At 39.2% G+C, this 19,749-nt stretch overlaps 1 protein-coding gene across 1 annotated transcript in view; it reads left to right on the top strand.

The window, feature by feature from the left end:
• Positions 1-19,749, top strand: part of Frk (fyn related Src family tyrosine kinase) — a 119,011-nt gene that overhangs the window by 57,693 nt on the left and 41,569 nt on the right. Inside the window, exon 2 of the mRNA XM_055616021.1 lies at positions 5,538-5,659. Coding sequence (XP_055471996.1) covers positions 5,538-5,659 — 122 coding nt within the window. The remainder of the gene's footprint in view (positions 1-5,537; positions 5,660-19,749) is intronic.

Raw genomic sequence — 19,749 nt, 5'->3', positions numbered from 1 at the left:
AAATCTTTTATTTATTTTTTATTAATTACACTTTATTCATTTTGTATCCCCCCATAAGCCCCTCCCTCCTCCCCTGCCAATCCCACCCTCCCTCCCCTTTCTGCATGCAGCCACTTTTGATGAGAACTGATAGACTAAGATCAGAAAGAAGGAGAGGAGGACCTCCCCTATCAGTGGACTTGGGGAGTGGCATGCATGCAGAAAGGGGAGGTCCTCCTCTCCTTCTTTCTGATCTTAGTCTATCAGTTCTCATCAAAAGTGGCTGCATTGTCCTCTACTGTGGCCTGGTAAGGCTGCTCCCCCCTCAGGGGGAAGTGATCAACGAGCAGGCCAATCAGATTATGTCAGAGGCAGTCCCTCTTCCCATTACTATGTAACCCACTTGGACACTGAACTGCCATGGGCTACACCTGTGCAGGGGTTCCAGATCATCTCCACAAATAGTCCTTGGTTGGAGTAGGAGTCCCTGGGAAGTTCCCTGTGTTCAAATTATCTTGTTCTGTTGCTCTGCTTGTGGAGTTCCCGTTCCCTCCAGCTCTTACTATTTCCCACTTCTTACATAAAATTCCATTCACTCTGCCCATCAGTTGGCCATCAGGCTCAGCATCTGCTTTGACAGTCTATACTGCAGAAGCTTTCAGAGGCCCTCTGTGGCAGGTTTCAAGGTGTTGCACATATCTAAACATAGTAAAGGCGATATACAGCAAGCCTATAGCCAACATCAAACTGAACGGAGAGAAACTTAAAGCAATCCCACTGAAATCAGGGACAAGACAAGGCTGCCCACTGTCTCCATATCTCTTCAACATAGTGCTGGAAGTCCTTGCTAGAGCAATAAGACAGTCGAAGGAGATCAAGGGGATACAGATGGGAAAGGAAGAAGTCAAATTATCACTATTTGCAGATGATATGATAGTATATATGAGTGACCCCAAAAACTCTACCAGGGAACTCCTACAGCTGATAAACACCTTCAGCAAAGTGGCCGGATATAAAATTAACTCAAAAAAATCAGTAGCACTCCTAGATACCTACTTTTTACCAGTTGATGTCGCATGCAGTTCAGTTCAGACTCTAGTACATGAGATAATGAAGTTTTAGTGAAGGTAATATGTCTACTCGCTTTTTTACTTCATAGTGGCATCATGTTTTATTGATAGTGATAGTTTTGAGTTGTGATACTATTTGTTGTATTTACACGTGATATTTTTTAATGCTGCTTTTTTGGTGTGTGTGTTGGTTTTGTGCAGGTGTGTGTTGTATGCACTAATATGTGTGGGTGTGCAAACTGGTCTGTTCCTTAAGATAGTGCTTCTCACTGAAACCGGAAGTAGGCTGGCAGCCAGCAAATCCTAGAGCTTGCCCTGTCCCTGCTCTCTGTGGCACTCTCACACCTAGATTTTTATGCAGGTGGTAGAGACTTGAACTCAGGTCCTCATGCTTGTACAACAAGAACTCTTATCCACTGAGACATTTCTCCAGCCCCTTCGTTTTTCTTAATTGTGTCTCTTTTCTTTACATGAACAACCACTTGCTAATCATAACGCAGATTCCTTTAGTCTTTTTGAATGAATAAGATGGCATCTATCAAGAATGACGTGAAAGAAGGGTCATTCGGGACAATTAGAGATCACACTCATAGATTAGCCTAGGTCCTGTCACGGCTTCAGATTCAGAGTATTCAAAGCAAATATGTAATGTCAGTCTTTATTTAGTTCTCAGAGAGGTACCGAGCATGGCCATGCCTGGACAATGAGCTCTTAGAATTGTGATTTTTTTTTTTTAAATCTCACAAATGCAAGGTCATTGCTATGATTTGTACTCAGAAACAATGGAGCTGAGGCATGAGGGGTTAAATGATTTTCCCACTGTTATGATATCATTCTTAAGTGCCTGACCATGATTCTGAGACATCCCTGGAATTATTCCTGGTTTGCATCTTCCGTCTGTTTGTCTGCTCATCCATAATTCCCTCTTTGTGGTTCCACTGGCATTTTTCTAGTCTCTATCAGTTTTGATTGTCAACGATTTGAATCTTGACCTGGTAATGTATAAATTTTTTGTAGCACGTTTTCCACTGACTTCTTTTAATCATCTATATTTAAGTAGATGTTAAATTGTTCTGCAATTACATTTTATTCCAAACCTTCACACTGCAGAGAAGGATAAAGACTGAAGGTCCTCTGTCATTATTTGTATCACCTCTAACTAACTTTAGAGATGCATACACATCTGTATACATGTATCCACATGTAGGTTTTAAAATATGCACAAACGTAGCATTTCTATCTCTTTGTAGTTTAGTGTTTTAATCCAACAGTGGGCTCCAGATATTTCCATGATAGACACCTGACAATTATTTGCAAAACACATTTCAGGCTTTGGTTTGATATGTCTTACTTCCACAGTGAGCATTTATTTTCTCTATTTTCATCTCAAGGAAACATTTCTTTTTCCTAGTGTTCAAGTTATTATAGGTTTCTCCTTTTGGTTATTGTATGTCATGGTATGATATAATAGAAACATCAGTTTCATTAAATTTCAATGAAGCATGTGTGTTTGTATGTATGTGGTGTCCTTTTACCAGATAACTTCTTTTTTACAGGTAAGTGTCAAACTCTGAGTTATTTTCAGCTATCTTGTATAGAGTTCTGATTTCTTGACTTTCTGCATGTAAACAGTGCTCAGATTTTAGTGTGTATCAAGTTCAGCTGGAAGGTTCCTTAAGCTCCTGATTTCTGGACCACAGGCCTGGAGTGTCTGCTAAGCAGGTCTGCAGTGAGGCCCGAGAAGTCTTGTTTTAATGGTTCCATGCAAAGCTGATATTCTTGGCTAAGAGACAACATTCTAAGGACCATCCTCTCTGTGGTACTTCACATCTCCTGTGATGTTTAGATTCCTTCTGTGCCTTCACTGTTCATTTACTGCCCAGAAGAACAGCAATTTAGGGTACAGTTGAAAAGCTTTGGTGGCCAGCCAGGCCTGAAGTGTGTGTGTTCTTCCAGAATAGTGCCAACGAGGTCTCTAGAAGTCAAAGCTGATGACTGCAACAGTCCTGGCAGGAGCTTCAACCTCAAATTAAGGAAGAGTTTCTGCAGGTGCAAAGGGCAGATGAATTATTGTTTCCCGTTAGGTTCAACAATATCACATGCTCTAAAGATCACAATCCATAGCAGGTGTGTCATCTTTGAGTATGAAGGATGGCACTATGATGCAACGGCAAGCAGAAAATAGTTTTTTGTTTATATTCTTTCCTTCCTGGTGGGACTATTGCCAAGTAAGCTTCTAAGTATGACATAATCAGTTAAATTGTATCTTTGCAGGAAAAGTCCAGAATTGCTGAGGCAGAAGTTCTGAAAATTAGTAAATAATTTCTCTACAAATGAAGATTGTCTTATATTTAATCATTGGGTTTACACAGACTGCTTGTTAGTCTGTATCTTGGGCAGAAGAAATGCATCATTCATAGACAGTTATCCTAAACAGAAATGTAATGTATGCACATAAAACTTATGCAATGGAGTATTTATACAGGAGAATAAAATATAGGTGATACCATAATTTTTAAAAATGTAACTTGCTAGAGAAATTGATGCATGATCAATGCCCCTTGAATCAGGAAAATGCACAAAGCTTCTTTGCTTTGTTGCTTCTGTGTTGCTTCTTTGCTGGAAATACATGGAGACTTTTTTTTTTCTTTTACCCATTTCTGGAAACGCTTGGCTATTTTAACTATTCATTTTCAATCAGCATGTGCATATTTATAAAAATTTATACAGTTTTTGAAAATGTGCTTGATTATGTTTTATACAGATGATACCACAATAGTATGAACCATTATTCAACCACCTTTTGTGCCCTTACGAGTTATTTGTTTAACCTCTATGTAAAATTCCACTTAATTCCTGTAACTGTTTATTCCCTATAATGAATAGTTAGGCTCTGTCTTTAAAGAAAAATACTTTGTTTCTCCTTTTTTTTAAATGGTGCTGAGTATCCAATCTAGGCCCTACAACATGCTAAGAACACGTTCTACCACTGAACAATACTCTCTGCTCTTGCTTTCTGTGTGCCAATGCTAAAACTCTTCAGTGAATTTTCTTGGTGCATAAATCCTTGAGCACATAAAATACAGGGTCAGGAAGTGAATCCGAGTGGCATGCCAATATCCAGCTCTACCAACTGGTTCCAGATTGGTCTCTTAATGGGTCATATCAAATTTTATCGCCACTAGAATTGCATGAATGTTGTTTGACATCTTCCCCAACACCCGAAAAGAAGAGGACTTTAAGTTGTCCAGTTGTAAAGTATGAATTTACATTTTATTGTTATTTTATACGTAACACCTACTTAAGGCATAGGCACTGGCCAAGGTGCTTATTTTTTTAGTCTCTTGAGCTTCCTATTTCTGTGAGTTGACCACTTATAGCCTTTGCCATTTTTTTTTCTGTTTTATTGACTAGTGACCCTCCCCCCCCCCGACAGTACAATTTCAATACCAAGCATATTTTGGTTATATACTTTGAAAAATATCTTTCAAAGGTCTGTGGCTTGTGTTTTAATTTTATTTTATAATACTTTTTTGGAATTGAAGTTTAAGGTATATTATAATAAATATTCAAAATATTGTTAGTTTTTTCCCCATTAGTGTTGCTCATCTTTATTGTTATTTGGTTGTTTTTTTGGCTCAGTATCTTCAGAAAATTTTAAATTTCACCTTTTATATTAACGCTCTTTGAGACATTATTGTTTATTCAGGAGGCAGGACATATGTTACCTATTTCTTATGGTACCAATATCATTTACTGAATCATTCATCCTTAGCACTAATTTGCTTCTTTGAGTTTGAAGTTTTACAATTGTGTTTAGAATTAGACCGACAGTGACACTGAAGACCTGTAATTCTTGGTTTGATCATACTCACTAGCTCGTGTGTTCAGTATCTGACTTATATTTCTGTAATAATAATGTGTGTATATGGCCCCGGGAGCAAAGGCAGAGATGGCTGTAACACAGATAACTTATTGCCAGGCAGAAGAACTTTTATTTTAATAGTCTCCTCACTGATCAAGGTTTTCCTTATGTTAATAAACTTCTCATGAGCATATGAAATAATTTCATATTATCATTGGCTTTGGTAGTGATGGAGGTAGGAAAAAACCCAGAATTAATGAATGGAGAAAGCATATTTCAATTGTTCTCACGTTAAAGGTGGTGAAAAGATTGATGGTGAGTGTAGCATGCAGACTTTTGTGGCATGCTTACAGAAGCAGAAGATCTCAGAAAGAATTAATGGTGAGGAAGGGTGTGGAGCAAACATCAATCAGAGTTCTGTTTTGTACTTTCATTTTAGGGATCCTGGAGTAGGGTACTGACATCCTGAAAAATCCTCTCAAGTACCAAAAGCTATCATTTATATGTGTGATGACTTCCACCGAAGAATATCAAATGTTTCTGATGTTGGAATGTTCTCTTCTTGTTCTTTTTCAAACAAACTCTGATTGGTTAATTGAGGTTTACATCTCTCTCCTTTTTAGGTGGTTCTTTGGAGCAATCAAAAGAGCAGATGCAGAAAAGCAACTACTGTATTCAGAAAACCAGACGGGCGCCTTCCTCATCAGAGAGAGTGAAAGCCAGAAGGGAGACTTCTCCCTCTCAGGTGCGGGTTTTGCTCGGTGTGAGTGGAGTGTGGATTTGAAAGTTTGCAGTCATGAACTTGCTATGTGTGCCTGAGTATGCTAATGTTAAATTTTCCTGATTTGTTTTATTCACACTTTCACCAAATTAAACCTACTCAGGAGTAACATCAAAATTAGACAAAATTCACCTATGGCTAGAAGTTTCTGCAAACAGTTCCCAATATATGAACCATAGATATAAAATGAAAAGCTTAGGAACCATGGGGTTGGGTTTTGCCTTACCTAAATATCCTTTTGGAGAAATGATTAAGAAGAAGCAAAAATTGCACTATTATCAAAACTGATTGCTCTCTTCTCCTTCCTCCTGCTCCTCTTCTTCCTGCTATGTATTTACTTGTCTTTATCTAAGACATTTCATGATGTCTTCTTGGCTCACTAGAAGTTGTGATTACCTTCATAAGGCCACACTAAGGCCATCTTTTAGGAGTTTGGACAGGAACCCTAAACAAGTGGTGAGTAATTGACACCATTTATCCTTCCACAACCTGTGGTGCCAACGGTTGAGAAGATGGGTTGGCACTAGGAAGAATCAAGGGCAGTGATGCCGTTTTTTATATTGGGTCTGTACTTCCGAGCCTGATGATTCTGGCATTGAATTGATATGGTAGAATCAGATGGACCCAATACCCTTGCTGCCCAGATCCATGGATAAGAGGATAAAAATACTGTTCTGATTTTCACTCTTGAGATGTACTTAAGTATAATCATCCCTGGTTTTTGAGATATTGCTAACACATACAGTAATAATAACATTATTTGTTATCGTGGTGGGTCACTCATAAAAGATAGCCTAGAAAGTTGTGCCTTCATACTAGTATACACATGTTTAAATCCATGTGATTGAAGTCAATATTTTATACAGTAGCTTTTTTTATGAAACAGATCTATATAAACAGCACGTTTAAAAAAAATAGTCCAGAATGTCACTAATTGGAGATATATTTTTAATACTAAAAACTCTTTCTATTTGCCTTTTTCTATAATTGACCTATATTTATTTAGGTAAATGTATTTATATATGCACACTTCTGTACACAAAAATAAAACAGAGACTATCTTGTAATCAATGAGATATACACCTAAGTACACCTATATTTAGAACACAAACATTTGTGTACACATAAACATTTGGGCACACATAATTACATGTATAGGATGTGAAGCCAGTCTTCATTTCTCTTCTCTCTGGATTGCAGTGTCTTGTGAATGTTTCTTCATGCCCTTTAATATTTATTCTATACTACTATTTTAGAAGCTACACAACATTTCATTTGTATGAGGGGATTTATCGTTTTGTTTGATGTAGTTTGTATTTTATACGTTGGTGTTATTTTCAATTATTTTTCTATTATAAAGAATGATGCACTGGGAATCTTTGTAGATATTTTTTAATATTTCCGTGAGAATATTATTTTTATGGGAGGAAAAAAAATCAAATATTTTTGAAATCTAGATGCTTAATAAAAAGAGCCATAAGAGTATTCCTTGTTTAAATTCATCCATATTTGTTTATTTGCCTTTCTTATTATTTATATACTCAATTTGCTTGTAGTTGTTAATCAAAAGCTAGATTAAATGTTTCAGATTAGCATAAAATATAGAAGAATATCTCCATGGGGAAAGAAATCTGAAAGTAGAGTCACTGACTCATACATATCTTTGAATAATGCTGGGGCTAGAGTGACTATTCAGAACATTCTCTACAATGAATATTATGGGACAATACAGCTTTACAGGCTTAGAAGAGAATTACAAGGATATTGGCTGCTGTGAGCTGGGAATACTCCAGAGTTTGCTTATGGACTTAGGAAGTGCTGTAGAAGTAGTTTGGAGACTAGCAAATCATTATAAATTCTTTTTCAACAAAGTCAAACAATTTAGAGTCTTTCAAACAAATTATCTGATTGCTGTGTATTCACACGGGATAAAGTAAATGCACCGGATTATGTTTTGCTGAAAGGGAAATTCTCTTATCAGTCAGAGGGAAGGCTGTGCAGTGGGACAAAAAAGGAGGAGGGCTTCAATAGATCTACATAAGACAAACAAACAATCCATTTGCTGATGGCTGATTATCACTAAGAGCATCGGATGTATCACTCATAGATTTATTTCTTGGTGCAGTTGTCTTCTTAATCAGTCAGAATTGATGGTCTTCAATTTTGCTGACTGCTGTGCCATTAAAGGAAGGCAAACAATATCCCTTTTCTATTGCTGTCTTTCCCGCATGACTTTTCTTTACAAGTATTGTCTTTATTCCTTGGGCATCAATGGCTTGCAGCTGTCAGAGAAGAGCTTCAGGAGGCAGCATGATTTATTGAGGCTATGGCAACTCTGGGAAGCAGAGGCCCGAGGTTGGGATGGGTGCTAATTGAGTTGTTGTGATCTACGCAGGGTTGTCGGATCTTGTGAGGTTGTAGAAGATCAGAAAAGAGACTTAGGGCCATGACACCTCTCATAAAGGCCAGGCACTAATTAGCTATGAATTATAGCAGCGCTTTTGGATATTACATATTATATGTGGTAGCCAGAGAATCTGTCTTCATTAGACACATGACAGGTAGTTTTAGTGGCTCTATTGTTATTTGTCATTGGTGGCGAATTGGTTTTCTGATGAAAAATATAGAATTCTGACGGCATGTCAGCTGGTTTGGCTTTTTCTCCACATCAATCAATTACTTAAAAGGAAATTATTATTGCTATTACCATTAATATTAATTTGATGTTTGGTATCATATGAAGCATCATAGTCTTGTTTGAGATGCTCTTTAAGGAATGTGAACTTTGAGGGATAACACTGAGCAGCAGATGATTTTTTCAGAATAGATAGTGCACTGCACATTGTAGTTTGGTTTTTGGCATTTATGTACAATAGCCTACAGGGTAGAAGACAGATTATCAGATTCACTGTTTTTGAAACCCTTTTAAACAAAAATAGTAATATACTTAAAGGCATAAAGCAAACAAGGTAATCAAGGTCTGATGCTATTTACTTATATATTTTTCTGTATTATTTATGATATTACTTATTTATGCTTTTGTTTTATCTCTTTTAGTGGGTATATTGACAGTGCACACTGGATGCAAGGTTGCTTGCTAGGTGAAGGGCAACAGAGCTCAGTAAAGAGCAATCCTTGAATTCAGTCTGGAGGAGGATTGTAATACAGTTGTCTTATGAGGAAAAAGCATGCAGAGGCCGAGCCACCCGGAGAAGATCAGGCAAAGCAGAGGCTGTCCTTGTGCTCTGTACCAGTTTGTATTACATGGTGGCAATATAGAAAGGACTATTCCTGGCAAAGGCCAGGATTGTGTTTTTAGAGTGGTAGGAAGGATGGGTAGTGTCTGTCTGTGTGTGTGTGTGCGCGCGTTTTATGTACAAGGAATTATGATGATCAGAATCATATACTTTTGGACCTTAATCTATAGAGAGACATTTCAGGTAGAAGGTGATCGACCTGCTCTGTATAATAGACAATGTGTTAGATCTTGATTCATGACAAAAATACATGAAAAGAAGTGACTTAAGCAAGGCAGGGCTTATTTTGCTCTATAGTTTGAAGGAGCAATGAAGGCCTGGGGGCCAGAGTGAGTGAGAGAGAGAGAGAGAGAGAGAGAGAGAGAGGTGAACACAATGACATCATTTGCTGCTATCTGAAGTCACAGGTGGCAGGCTAGCTGAGGCCACTAGCATTGCGCACATGGGTGACATACCCTACACTCAGTGAGCCGCAGTGTTCTAAAAACAAACACCCTGTGTCTTTGTAGGGAGAGTGTAGGAGTGGACCTAGAACTAGGGATTAAAAAATACTTCGGTGTCAAGCAGTCTGATTTAGTGTTAGCTATTTTCAGGATTATTTAAAATTCCAATCTGTATATCTAAAGAAACTAATCAAGAGAGAGGACCCTGACTAAAATGCTCAGTCCCCATCCCAAAAGGCCAAGATGATGGACATCAGAAGAAGAAGAAAACAGGGAACAAGTTAGGAACCTGCCACAGAGGGCCTCTGAAAGGCTCTGCCCTGCAGACTATCAAAGCAGACACTGAGACTTATGGCCAACTGTTGGGCAGAGTGCATGGAATCTTATGTAAGAAGTGGGAAATAGTAAGATCTGGAGAGGACAGAAACTCCACAAGGAGAGCAACAGAACCAGAAAATTTGAACACAGGGGTCTTCCCAGAGACTCATACTCCAACCAAGTACCAGGCATGGATATAACCTAGAACCCCTGCACATATGTAGCCCATGACAGTTCAGTGTCCAGGTGGGTTCCATAGTAATGGGAAGAGGGACTGCCTCTGACATAATCTGATTGGCCTGCTTTCTGATCACCTCCCGCTGAGGGGGGAGCAGCCTTACCAGGTCACAGAAGATGACAATGCAGCCACTCCTGATGTGATCTGATAGACTAAGATCAGAAGGAAGGAGAGGAGGACCTCTGTAATCAGTGGACTTGGGGAAGGGCATGGGTGAAGAAGGGGGAAGGAAGGTGGGACTGGGAGGGGAGAGGGAGGGGCTTATGGGGGGATACAAAGTGAATAAAGTGTAATTAATAAAATACAATTAAATAAAAAAAATTCCAGGACCTTCGCTCACTATTAGACATCAGTTCTTCCTGGCTAAGAGGTAACCATCGCGGCATGGAAAGCTGAGTTTACAGTACTGATGCTTTGTTCTGCCCAGTGAGCTCTCTATGATGCAATCTAGAGAGAACTCCTAAGCAGTCCCACTTTGTCTCCACAAATACTGTCCTTAACTAGGATATTCAGAAAACTAGAGAGAAGGCAATGGATCAATCTGAAGATGAACCGACAGGAATTGGTGGTTGGTCAGATACGGAGCAAGACAGAGAAGAGTGCCTGTCAGATCTCTTTCAAGCTAAAGGAATTCTAAAGGAGTATTACTGCTCGTCCCTGTTTGGACTGAACGTTTGTAGGTGCTTGGTGTTTTGTTCAGGGAATTGAAGAAGTACGCCCAAAGAGCAGAAGAACAAAGGGCTTTCATCCAGAAGCAAAGGGAAGGCATAGGAACTGCAGGAGAGCTGCAGTTCCTGAGCAAGCATGCCCCTCAAGAGAGTCTGGTCACTGCCCACCAGAGTTTCCTTTTGTAGATCTGGGAAGACAAATTGGTTGCTAGGGGCAGCGTATAGGTAGTCTGTATTTTGATTGGTAGGCTTGGGTTATATAAATCATTGTTCATCACGTATGTTTTTCCTGCAGTGCATCTGACTTTAAGCATATGTATGCTCATGTATGCCTAGGCATTCGAAGGGTTAAGATGATAAACCATGGATTTTCCCTAAGAGTTCACTGAGAAGATGCAGCTGGCCTTATTGTTCACATACTCCAGACACATTCAGAGTCACTGAAGATGTCCAGGCAGATTTACTACAGATTTATAGATTGAAGTGACTAGCTGTTTTGTTTGAAGACGGGTGTGCATGCAGCGTGAGGCAAGCTTAAGTCCCAAGTTTTGAAGCAATTTGTTGTGATGGGGCTGTGATGCTGGCTTGCCAAGGTATCCCTAGGCTTCCTGCTTCAGGAAGGCTGATTTGTAGGGAGAAAGTGGAGAGAAAAAGGAAGATATGCACAGAGGAGTTAGGAACAATTTTAGGTGGACTTGGTAGCAGTCATTATCTTTTAAAAATTATTTTAATTTAATTTAATTTAATTTAATTTAATTTAATTTAATTTAATTTAATTTAATTTTATGGGTAGGAGTGTTTTTCCTGAGTTTTTGTCTCGGTACCACTCATGTGCTTGATGCCAAAGGAGGCCAGAAGAGGGCATTGGATCCTTTGGAATTGGAGTTACAAACAGCTCAGAGCTGTCTTGTGTATCCTGGGAACTGACTCTGGGTCTGCTAGAAGAGTCCCCAGTGCTCTTAACTACTGAGCTCACATTATCTTACATTATCTCTTTTTTGAGTTGTTTGTTAAAAAAGCTATGTCATCTTAATTAAGCAAAGAATACTAGAGAAGTTTTCAAAACCAGAAGTGGTTTAGACTTTTTTCTTTCTTTATTTAATCACTTTACAGCTTGATACAAGTCCCCTCCCTCCTCGCCTCTCAGTCCCATCCTCATGCCATTCTTTCCCATTTCACCCCATCCTTCTTCTTGAAAAAGGGGAGGCCTCCATGGGGTACCAACCCAACCTGGCGCCTCAACTCACAGCAGGACTAAATGAATCTTTTCCCATTGAGGCCAGACAGGCAGCCCAACTAGGGGAAAGGGACGCAAAGGCAGGCAACAGAGTCAGAGACAGCCTCTACTCCCATTCTTAGGGGACCCACATTATCTGAAACATATGTGTAGGGGACCTAGGCTCAGCCCATGCATGCTGTTTGTTTGGCGGTTCAGTCTCTGTGAGCCCCCATGGGCCCAGGTTGGTTGACTCTGTAGGTCTTCTTGTGGTGTTCTGGACCTCTCCAGCTTCCTCTGTCCTTCCTCCCATTCTTTCACAAGACTCCCTGAGCTTGGCCTGTTGTTGGGCTGTGGGTCTCTGCACTTGTTTCTATCAGTTGTTAGATGAAGCCTCTCAGAAGACGGTTATGTTAGACTCCTGTCTGCAAGCATATCATTAACAGTGTCAGGGGCTGGCTCTCTTTCATGGGGTGGCTCTCAAGTTGGGCGAGTCATCATTCTCTGCTCCATCTTTGTCCCTACACATCTTTTAGGCAAGACAAATTTTAGATTGAAGGTTTTACGGATGTATTGGTGTCTGTCTCTCTCCACTGGAAGTCCCACCAGGCTACAGGAGGTTGCTTAACTTCAGACCCAACCTCTGGTGTTAAAAGTACCAGCTAGGGTTGCCCAGATAGACTCCTGGGAGCCTCCCTTATCCCTGAGATGTACCTCCCCCCCGCAACAATGATTTTCATTCTCTCTCCTAGTCCTCCCCTCCTTCCATCCCCATTATCTTCTGCACACCCCCTTCCACCCAGTTCCTTCCCTCCATCTACTTCAGATGTCTATTTTATTTCCTCTTCTGAGTGAGATTTAAGCTTCTTCCCTTGGGCCCTTGTTGGTTTCTTTGGGTCTGTATATTGTAGCATGATTCTCCCGTCCTTTATGGCTAAAATTCACGTATAAGTGAGTACACACCATATGTATCTTTCTGTGTCTGGATTACCTCACTCGGGATGATACTTTCTAGTTCCATCCATTTACCTGCAAATTGCATGGTGTCTTTGTTTTTAATATCTGAGTAGTGTGCCAGTGTGTAAATGTGCCACATTTTCTTTATCCACTCTTTAGTAGAGGGACATCTAGGTTGTTTTTAGTTTCTGGCTATTATGAATAAAGCTGCTATGAGCATAGTTGAGCAAATGTCCTTGTTGTATGGTGGAGCATCTTTTGGGTATATGTTCAGGAGTGGTATAGCTAGGTCTTGAGGTGGCACTATTACCAATTTTCTGAGAAACCTCCAAATTGATTTCCACACTGTTTATATAAGTTTGCACTCCCACCAGCAATGGAGGAGGGTTCTCTTTGCTCCATATGCTTGTCAGCATCTGTGTCACTGGGGTTTTTGATCTTAGCCATTTTTGATGGGTGTGAGATGAAATCTTAGATTTGTTTTGATTTGCATTTTCCTGATGACTAAGTACATTGAACATTTCTTTAAGTGCTTCTCAATCATTAAAGATTCCTCTGTTGAGAATTCTGTTTAGCTCTAAACCCCATTTTTAATTGAGTTATTCTGTTTATTGGTATCTAATTTCTTGAGTCCAGCTTACATTATCTCTTTTGAGTTGTTTCTTTAAAAAATATGCCATCTTAATTAAACAAAGAATACTTGAGAAGTTTTCAAAACCAGAAGTGGTTCAGACTTTTTTTTTTTTTTAAATCAATTGTGAGGAACACATTTTCTATAATAAAATGTAATTTTACTGATCATGTAGGTCCCTTGGAGTATGCAAGAGTTTCATAATAGTTATTTATGGTTGTTGTGAAGCCTTTTTGTGAAAGTATAAGATGTACCTCTCTAGGGACATACCAGTTTTTAATATGTGTCTGTACATATATGCACCAGTACTCTTAGAACAGAGTAAATAGTTTTATCCTTCAAAGTATTTGGTCACCATTGCTAGACGCATCGCATAAATGGCAAAACTGCCTTTGTGAGAAGAGAGCCACTTCACATACGTCCATCAAGAATAATGTCCACATGTGGAAGTAGCCAGCGTGACCTGAAGCTACTACCTGAATACTAACTATAATAAAAGATGAATCTGTGTGATGGTATAGAATTCCAAGATAGTATATATTTACCCATGCCTGACAGATTAACTTTAAATACAACTGAAAGGGAGTGATGACAAGATCAGGTCTCTTAGGAGAGATGTGTATCCTTCACACTGACCTTGTGTGCATCCTTCATTGTGAATTTACAGACCCAAAGCTTTTCTTACTTTTGAGCAGCCCTTCACTGGTGGATTAGAAAGTTCTTGCACAGAAGGAACTTGACTGTTGCTTCTATTTAATTCTCTCTGTCCTTCCACATTTCCCTAGTTTGTAAAGACAGTAGACACTCAAGCACTCTGTTCTTCATGCTGTTATCTGTAAGATCAAAGAGAAGCAAGGCCAGTGACACTTCTTTAAACCAGCACCAAGGCCCTTGTAAGAGCACACATAATCCTCTTGTTTATAATGTAGATTATTTTAGAAACATGGTTTAATACTCTAACAGGTCAGTATTTCCACCCAAGTACTATGGCTGTGGTTGAAGAGACAAAGTGGAAAATGTCGTTCCTTAGTGTGACTCCTGCCTCACATCCCACTCCTGCCAAGTCCAGAGTCCAGATGCAAAGCCACTTCATACACTCTGCTCAACCACGATTATCACTCCCAAACTTTCCAGATTCACTGAGTCATTCAAGTCTGAGTCTGGCCCCGTGGCAAAAGGCTCTGTGTTTCATTAGTAGTTTCCTGAGTCATCTATTCACTCTTCATTTAAAATTAACGTGGACCTTGTGGCCACTAGAATTTGTCATTAATTCCATTACTACTAACCATGAACATAAATGTAATTGTATATCCAGAGCATGAAAAAGTATTAAACGACTTGGAAAAAAATATGTTCCTTGAGTTTATTATGCAATGAAACTTGTATGGATTCAGGGAACTTTTGATATTGGTGTAAGATGTTTTGCCTTTTCAAAAGTGCACACGCTGCAGAAAGCGAATCATCTTGTAATAACGCCACTATCTCATATAGGATGTATTAAATTTTAAACATGTTGGTGCCATCTTGGAAAACGCCTTTTAATTAAAGTCATAATTTAGTTGTGTTCAGCTTAATTGCAAATATCATTGACTGTAATAGCTAGTGACTTTTCTGTGAGTTATGGTATATGCTGCCTTCTCTTAATGTTACTACCGAGAAGTTGTGTTTCAATGTTTTAAATACTCTATAAAGTTAAATTAACATTTTATTATGCATTCCATGGATCTGCGCTTGTGTGGGTGTGCGCACACATACAAATAATACACAGGCAGAACACCATCCGCCCCTCAAGGGTGCTGACTCTTGGTGGAAGCTCTTACCGAAACTCATCGTTAGTGTTTTTAGATGCTCTGGTAAATTCTTTACAGGACTTTTTATATTTCCTTTTCTGTGACGCCCTAAGGATGGCTCACTGGAGTCTCCTGTCCGTTCTTTAAAATGCTCTCCATGTTGCCTTTTTGAGCTCCTTGAAGGAAAGCATAAAAAATGAGCCAGGTTGTTGCTCTTTGAGTGGAACTTTACGAAAATCACCTTCAGTCGGTAGACACAGATGTCGGGTGGAGGTCAGTGAATTCGATGTTTTTGTAATCCATGGTACAATGAACTCCTTTGCTTTGAAATTTTTACTTCTGGCAAATTAATTGATCTTTTACTACTTTTTTTTTTTTTTGGTCTCACATTGCCTTTACAGTTTGATAACAGCCAGTTCTGTTCATCTACTCAGTGACACAGGAAGAGTGACAGAGTCTTAGGAGCCCTCTAAACTATAGCCACTCATGGTGATTTGTTAGAATCGCTATGTCAGATAGTTTCCACTCACTCTTCCCGCCCCCCCTTTTTTACAGGAATGTAGATGAGTTGATCTGTAAGTGGCTGTAGAGGAGGGCTAATCAGGAGGAAGGTGGAAGGATTCTTTGATCTGTGCTTAGCCTGTGCCCTTGCCTTGGAGAGGAAAGTCATTGTACGGCAAAGCACAGACAGCTGCAGTTACCCTGCTGTGTGGCAGCCACTCCATGACACAGGAGTTGTCAATGTGTAGTTTCCTCATTTCCCAGCAAACATCACTCTGGTTGAAGGCAGATGAGTAAGACCAGGGCAGTGCACACTGGTCTGTGAAGCTGACCTTCAGGAGAAGAGCCAATAAGAACGGTCTCTTGTGATTATTTTCACACGTTCATCTGGTTAAATATTACCACGAGAGTATTGTCATCATAGTCGGTTTGAGGTGGTTTAAAACCACAAAACATTTATTTCTCACCGTTGTTGTGGTTGGCAATCTGATATAAAGGTGCTGGAATATTTAGTGTCCAGTAAGGGCTCTTTTTCTGATGTACAGATGGCTCTCATGTGTCAGAGAGAAGGCTCTGGGTTCTTCTTACCAGAGTATTTAAGGACTCCGTGCTGATGAGTTCCTGGAGTTACCTCCCCAAAGCCTCACATCCAAATCCATCATTTGGGAAGATAGAGCCTCCATGTGTGGATTTTCATTTCGGAACAAGCAAACCTTCAGGTCATATCTGTTGCAAAGTATTGAATTGTGTTTCTTTTTTAATTTAATTTTTTGTTAGTTGTCAGGAGCTTCATAGAATGTGTTTTGATCCTGTTCACCCCTATCCCAGCTCCTCTTATTGCAGTGAACATGCCGGTGAAGTAGAAGACCCACAACATCTCGAAATGAGAGGGTTGATGTTCACCACACTGGCATATGTTCTCAGGCTGGGCCCTTTAGTGGCTCTGCTACATAGGCTCATGGGGGAACTGTACACTTGTCCAATGGAAAGAGGAGGGCAGATGGTTGTATTTCTACTTAAATTTCAGATAGTTTTTATTCACTCAGTAGCAACAGCTACCTGAGATTCTGGCTAGTTATAACAGAACTTTCAACTTCTGTTTCCCCTAAAACAGCCTTTAAGGGAGAAACAACTCAGTATTTCATGTAAAATATGTCAAAGCATCTGTATATGTGATATCTTTTCCAAATACTTTGATAGCAAAGGTAAATGGTAATCTTTTTTTCATGAGAATCCAAAAGAAAAATAATCTCAAGATAAAAAAATAAAATCAGAATTCTCTTCTATAGCATTAAATACCAAAAGATAAAAAGATGAAGATAAAAATTTTGATTTTAATAGCATGCCTTCTCAATCTAATTTTACTAATAAAGTTGATAAATTGATAGTTTTACCTTGGTTCTCCTGTGGATATTGAAACAGTTGCTTCCTTTTTCCTTTATTTCTTTGTCCGTCTGTGGGCATTTGTCCCTCCCTCTCTTGGCTTTAGTGTTTGTTCACATATTCCTCATTACCACAGGCTCATGATTAAATCCAGGAGGTTTCACACTGATGTAATGACATCACCTATTGTAGAGTGGGTACTCAAATATCTTCAAGTGTTTTCTTAAGTTCTTTATTTATTTACCTTTGATACAATAGAGCATTATGGATGTTACTGCATTATTAAATCTTTTCTAGCACCCAGAAGAGGCATTCAACAGCCCTGCGTTACAGCCACTCAGTCCTTCTTATCTTGCCATTTTAACCTTTCATGGCCTCACTTAAAGCAATAAATTTCCCACTTGATTTCTTTTCATTATTTACTTTTTACTTTTAAATTAGTATATACAATATCAGTTTTCATTCTAGCATTTTATTTTTTATTAATTTTAATTTTATGTGCATTGGTGTTTTGACAATATAACTGTTTATGTGAGGGTGTTGGAGGTCCTGGAATTGGAGCTGTAGATTAGTTGTGAGCTGCCATGAGGGTGCTGGGCCTTGAACCCAGCTCCTCTGGAAGAACAGCCAGAGCTCTTAACTGCTGAGTCATCTCTCCAGTCCCACTCCAGCATTTTTTTGTTTGTTCATTTGTTTATTTATTTATCTCTTTGTTTGTTTATGTTTTTTTGAGACAGGGTTTCTCTGCATGGCTTTGGCTGTTCTGGACTTGCTTTTGTAGACCAGGCTGGCTTCAAACTCATAGAGATCCACCTGCCTCTGCCTACCTAAGTGCTGGAAATATAGGTGTTTACCACTTCACCTGGCTCCCTTCCTGCATTTTATAACAAAAGTTTTTGCTGGTTCTTACCCTCCCGGCGTGTTTGTGCGTTCCGAGCTCTTCCTGTACATCAACTCCCTGCTTCCACATCTCTTTGCTTCGACGTCTCTCTTTTTTCACACCTCTTCCTGCCTCTGCAGCCCTTTTTTCATTTCAGAACCTGCGCTCACCCCTACCTCCATGGTACACATGAACGTGGGCATCATAAGTTACAATTTGCCTGTGAGCAAGAATGTGCAGTTTTTGTGTTTCTGAGTCTGACTCACCTTGCTAAATAGAATACTTTAGAGATCCATCCATGTCTCTCCAAATATTTTTTTTCCTTATAGCAGGATAAAATTCCATTGTTATATACTATATTTTCAATACCTATTAGAGATGTGTAGTCTAGTCCTATTTCTTTACTCTTGTGACTAACGCAGCAATAAACACGGATGTGTAGGTCTTTCTGTGGTGGAACTGAGCCCTCTGAGTGTGTGTCCTGGAGTGCAATGCCTGGGTCATAGAGTAGTTTTACTTTTCACTTTTTGACACACCTCTCTATTGATTCCCATAATATCTGTATTAGGTTATACTCCCAGCAGCAGTGAACAAGGGTTTCTCTTCCTAAATTCTCACTGGCATTTGTTATTGCCTCTTTTCTGACAAGGGTGAGATGTAATCTCACAGTAGTTTTGGTTTGCATGTTTCTGATGGACAAGGATGCTACACTCTTTAAAAAGTACTTATAATTCTAGGGTAATCTTTATATGACCTTTAGTCATCCTGTGCTTCCTGTAAGAGTTACACTATCACTGTGACTAGACTTTCCAGTATGGTCTTCATAGTGTTTGTTCCTCCTTTCTTTGAACAAAGCACACAGGACTAGGCAGGTGAATCTCTGTGAGTTTGAGCCTAGTGTCCTTAGTGAGTTCCAGGACAGCCAGGGTTATGGAGAGAGGCTCTGTCCTAAAAGAAAAAAGAAACAAAGCAAAAACAAGTAAACAAAACAAAACCCAGAAATACAAAGCCAAAACAAAAAGTTCTTTTTCTGTTTTGGTAATGTCCATTCTTAAGAACGTCCTTACTTTTGAAAGATATATCATGATCCTTAAACTGAGGGTGGAGAAATGTTTTCTACAATCCACCTCTGAAGTCTCAAAAGAAGAAAATATAAATCTGTATATAGTTTATCTGTTACCAACACACTTGAGTAACTGACAAAGACATTGTGTTGTACATATTATAAATGTGGCTGTGATAAGTTCAGTGTGGTCTATATTTGTGATTAGCAAGAGGAATTGAAACTAGAAATTTCTCTACTTTGGAGGCCTACATCACATTGTAAGCTTAATGATCTCATTTTGGAAAACAACTGAGGATGAAAAGTTTTGAGCAGCAAATGACAGCGAGAGGCAAGAAAAAAAATAAAAAGAAGAACAATTAAAGGTGAAATGGCAGCCACAGGCATCCAGCTACTCCATTATTCTGTAAGCAATCTCTGAGAACTCTTCATTTAACAAAAAAGAAAGAAAGAAAAGAAATGAGAAAGAAATAGAAATAAACCCCCCAAGCACTGCAGGCTTCCACAGCTCATCTCTGAAACTCATCCATCGGCCAGCTTTTGACCACCTACTCCCCCTTGTGGCGTTTTAGAAAAGAACCTGTTATGAAGCAAGAAAATGGAAACATTTTATCATTTGTTTTTACTTTCCCCCTAAAATGCTTTCTTTATTCTTAGAATGAAAAAAAAAAATCCGTATATATTGTTGGCAAATAATATAAACTATAAC

This window comes from Psammomys obesus, unplaced genomic scaffold, assembly GCF_907164565.1.
Source record: "Psammomys obesus unplaced genomic scaffold, mPsaObe1.curated_primary_1811, whole genome shotgun sequence".
NCBI lineage: Eukaryota > Metazoa > Chordata > Mammalia > Rodentia > Muridae > Psammomys > Psammomys obesus.
The sequence above is the reverse complement of the archived record's forward strand: the minus strand, read 5'-3'. Positions and strand labels throughout refer to the sequence as shown.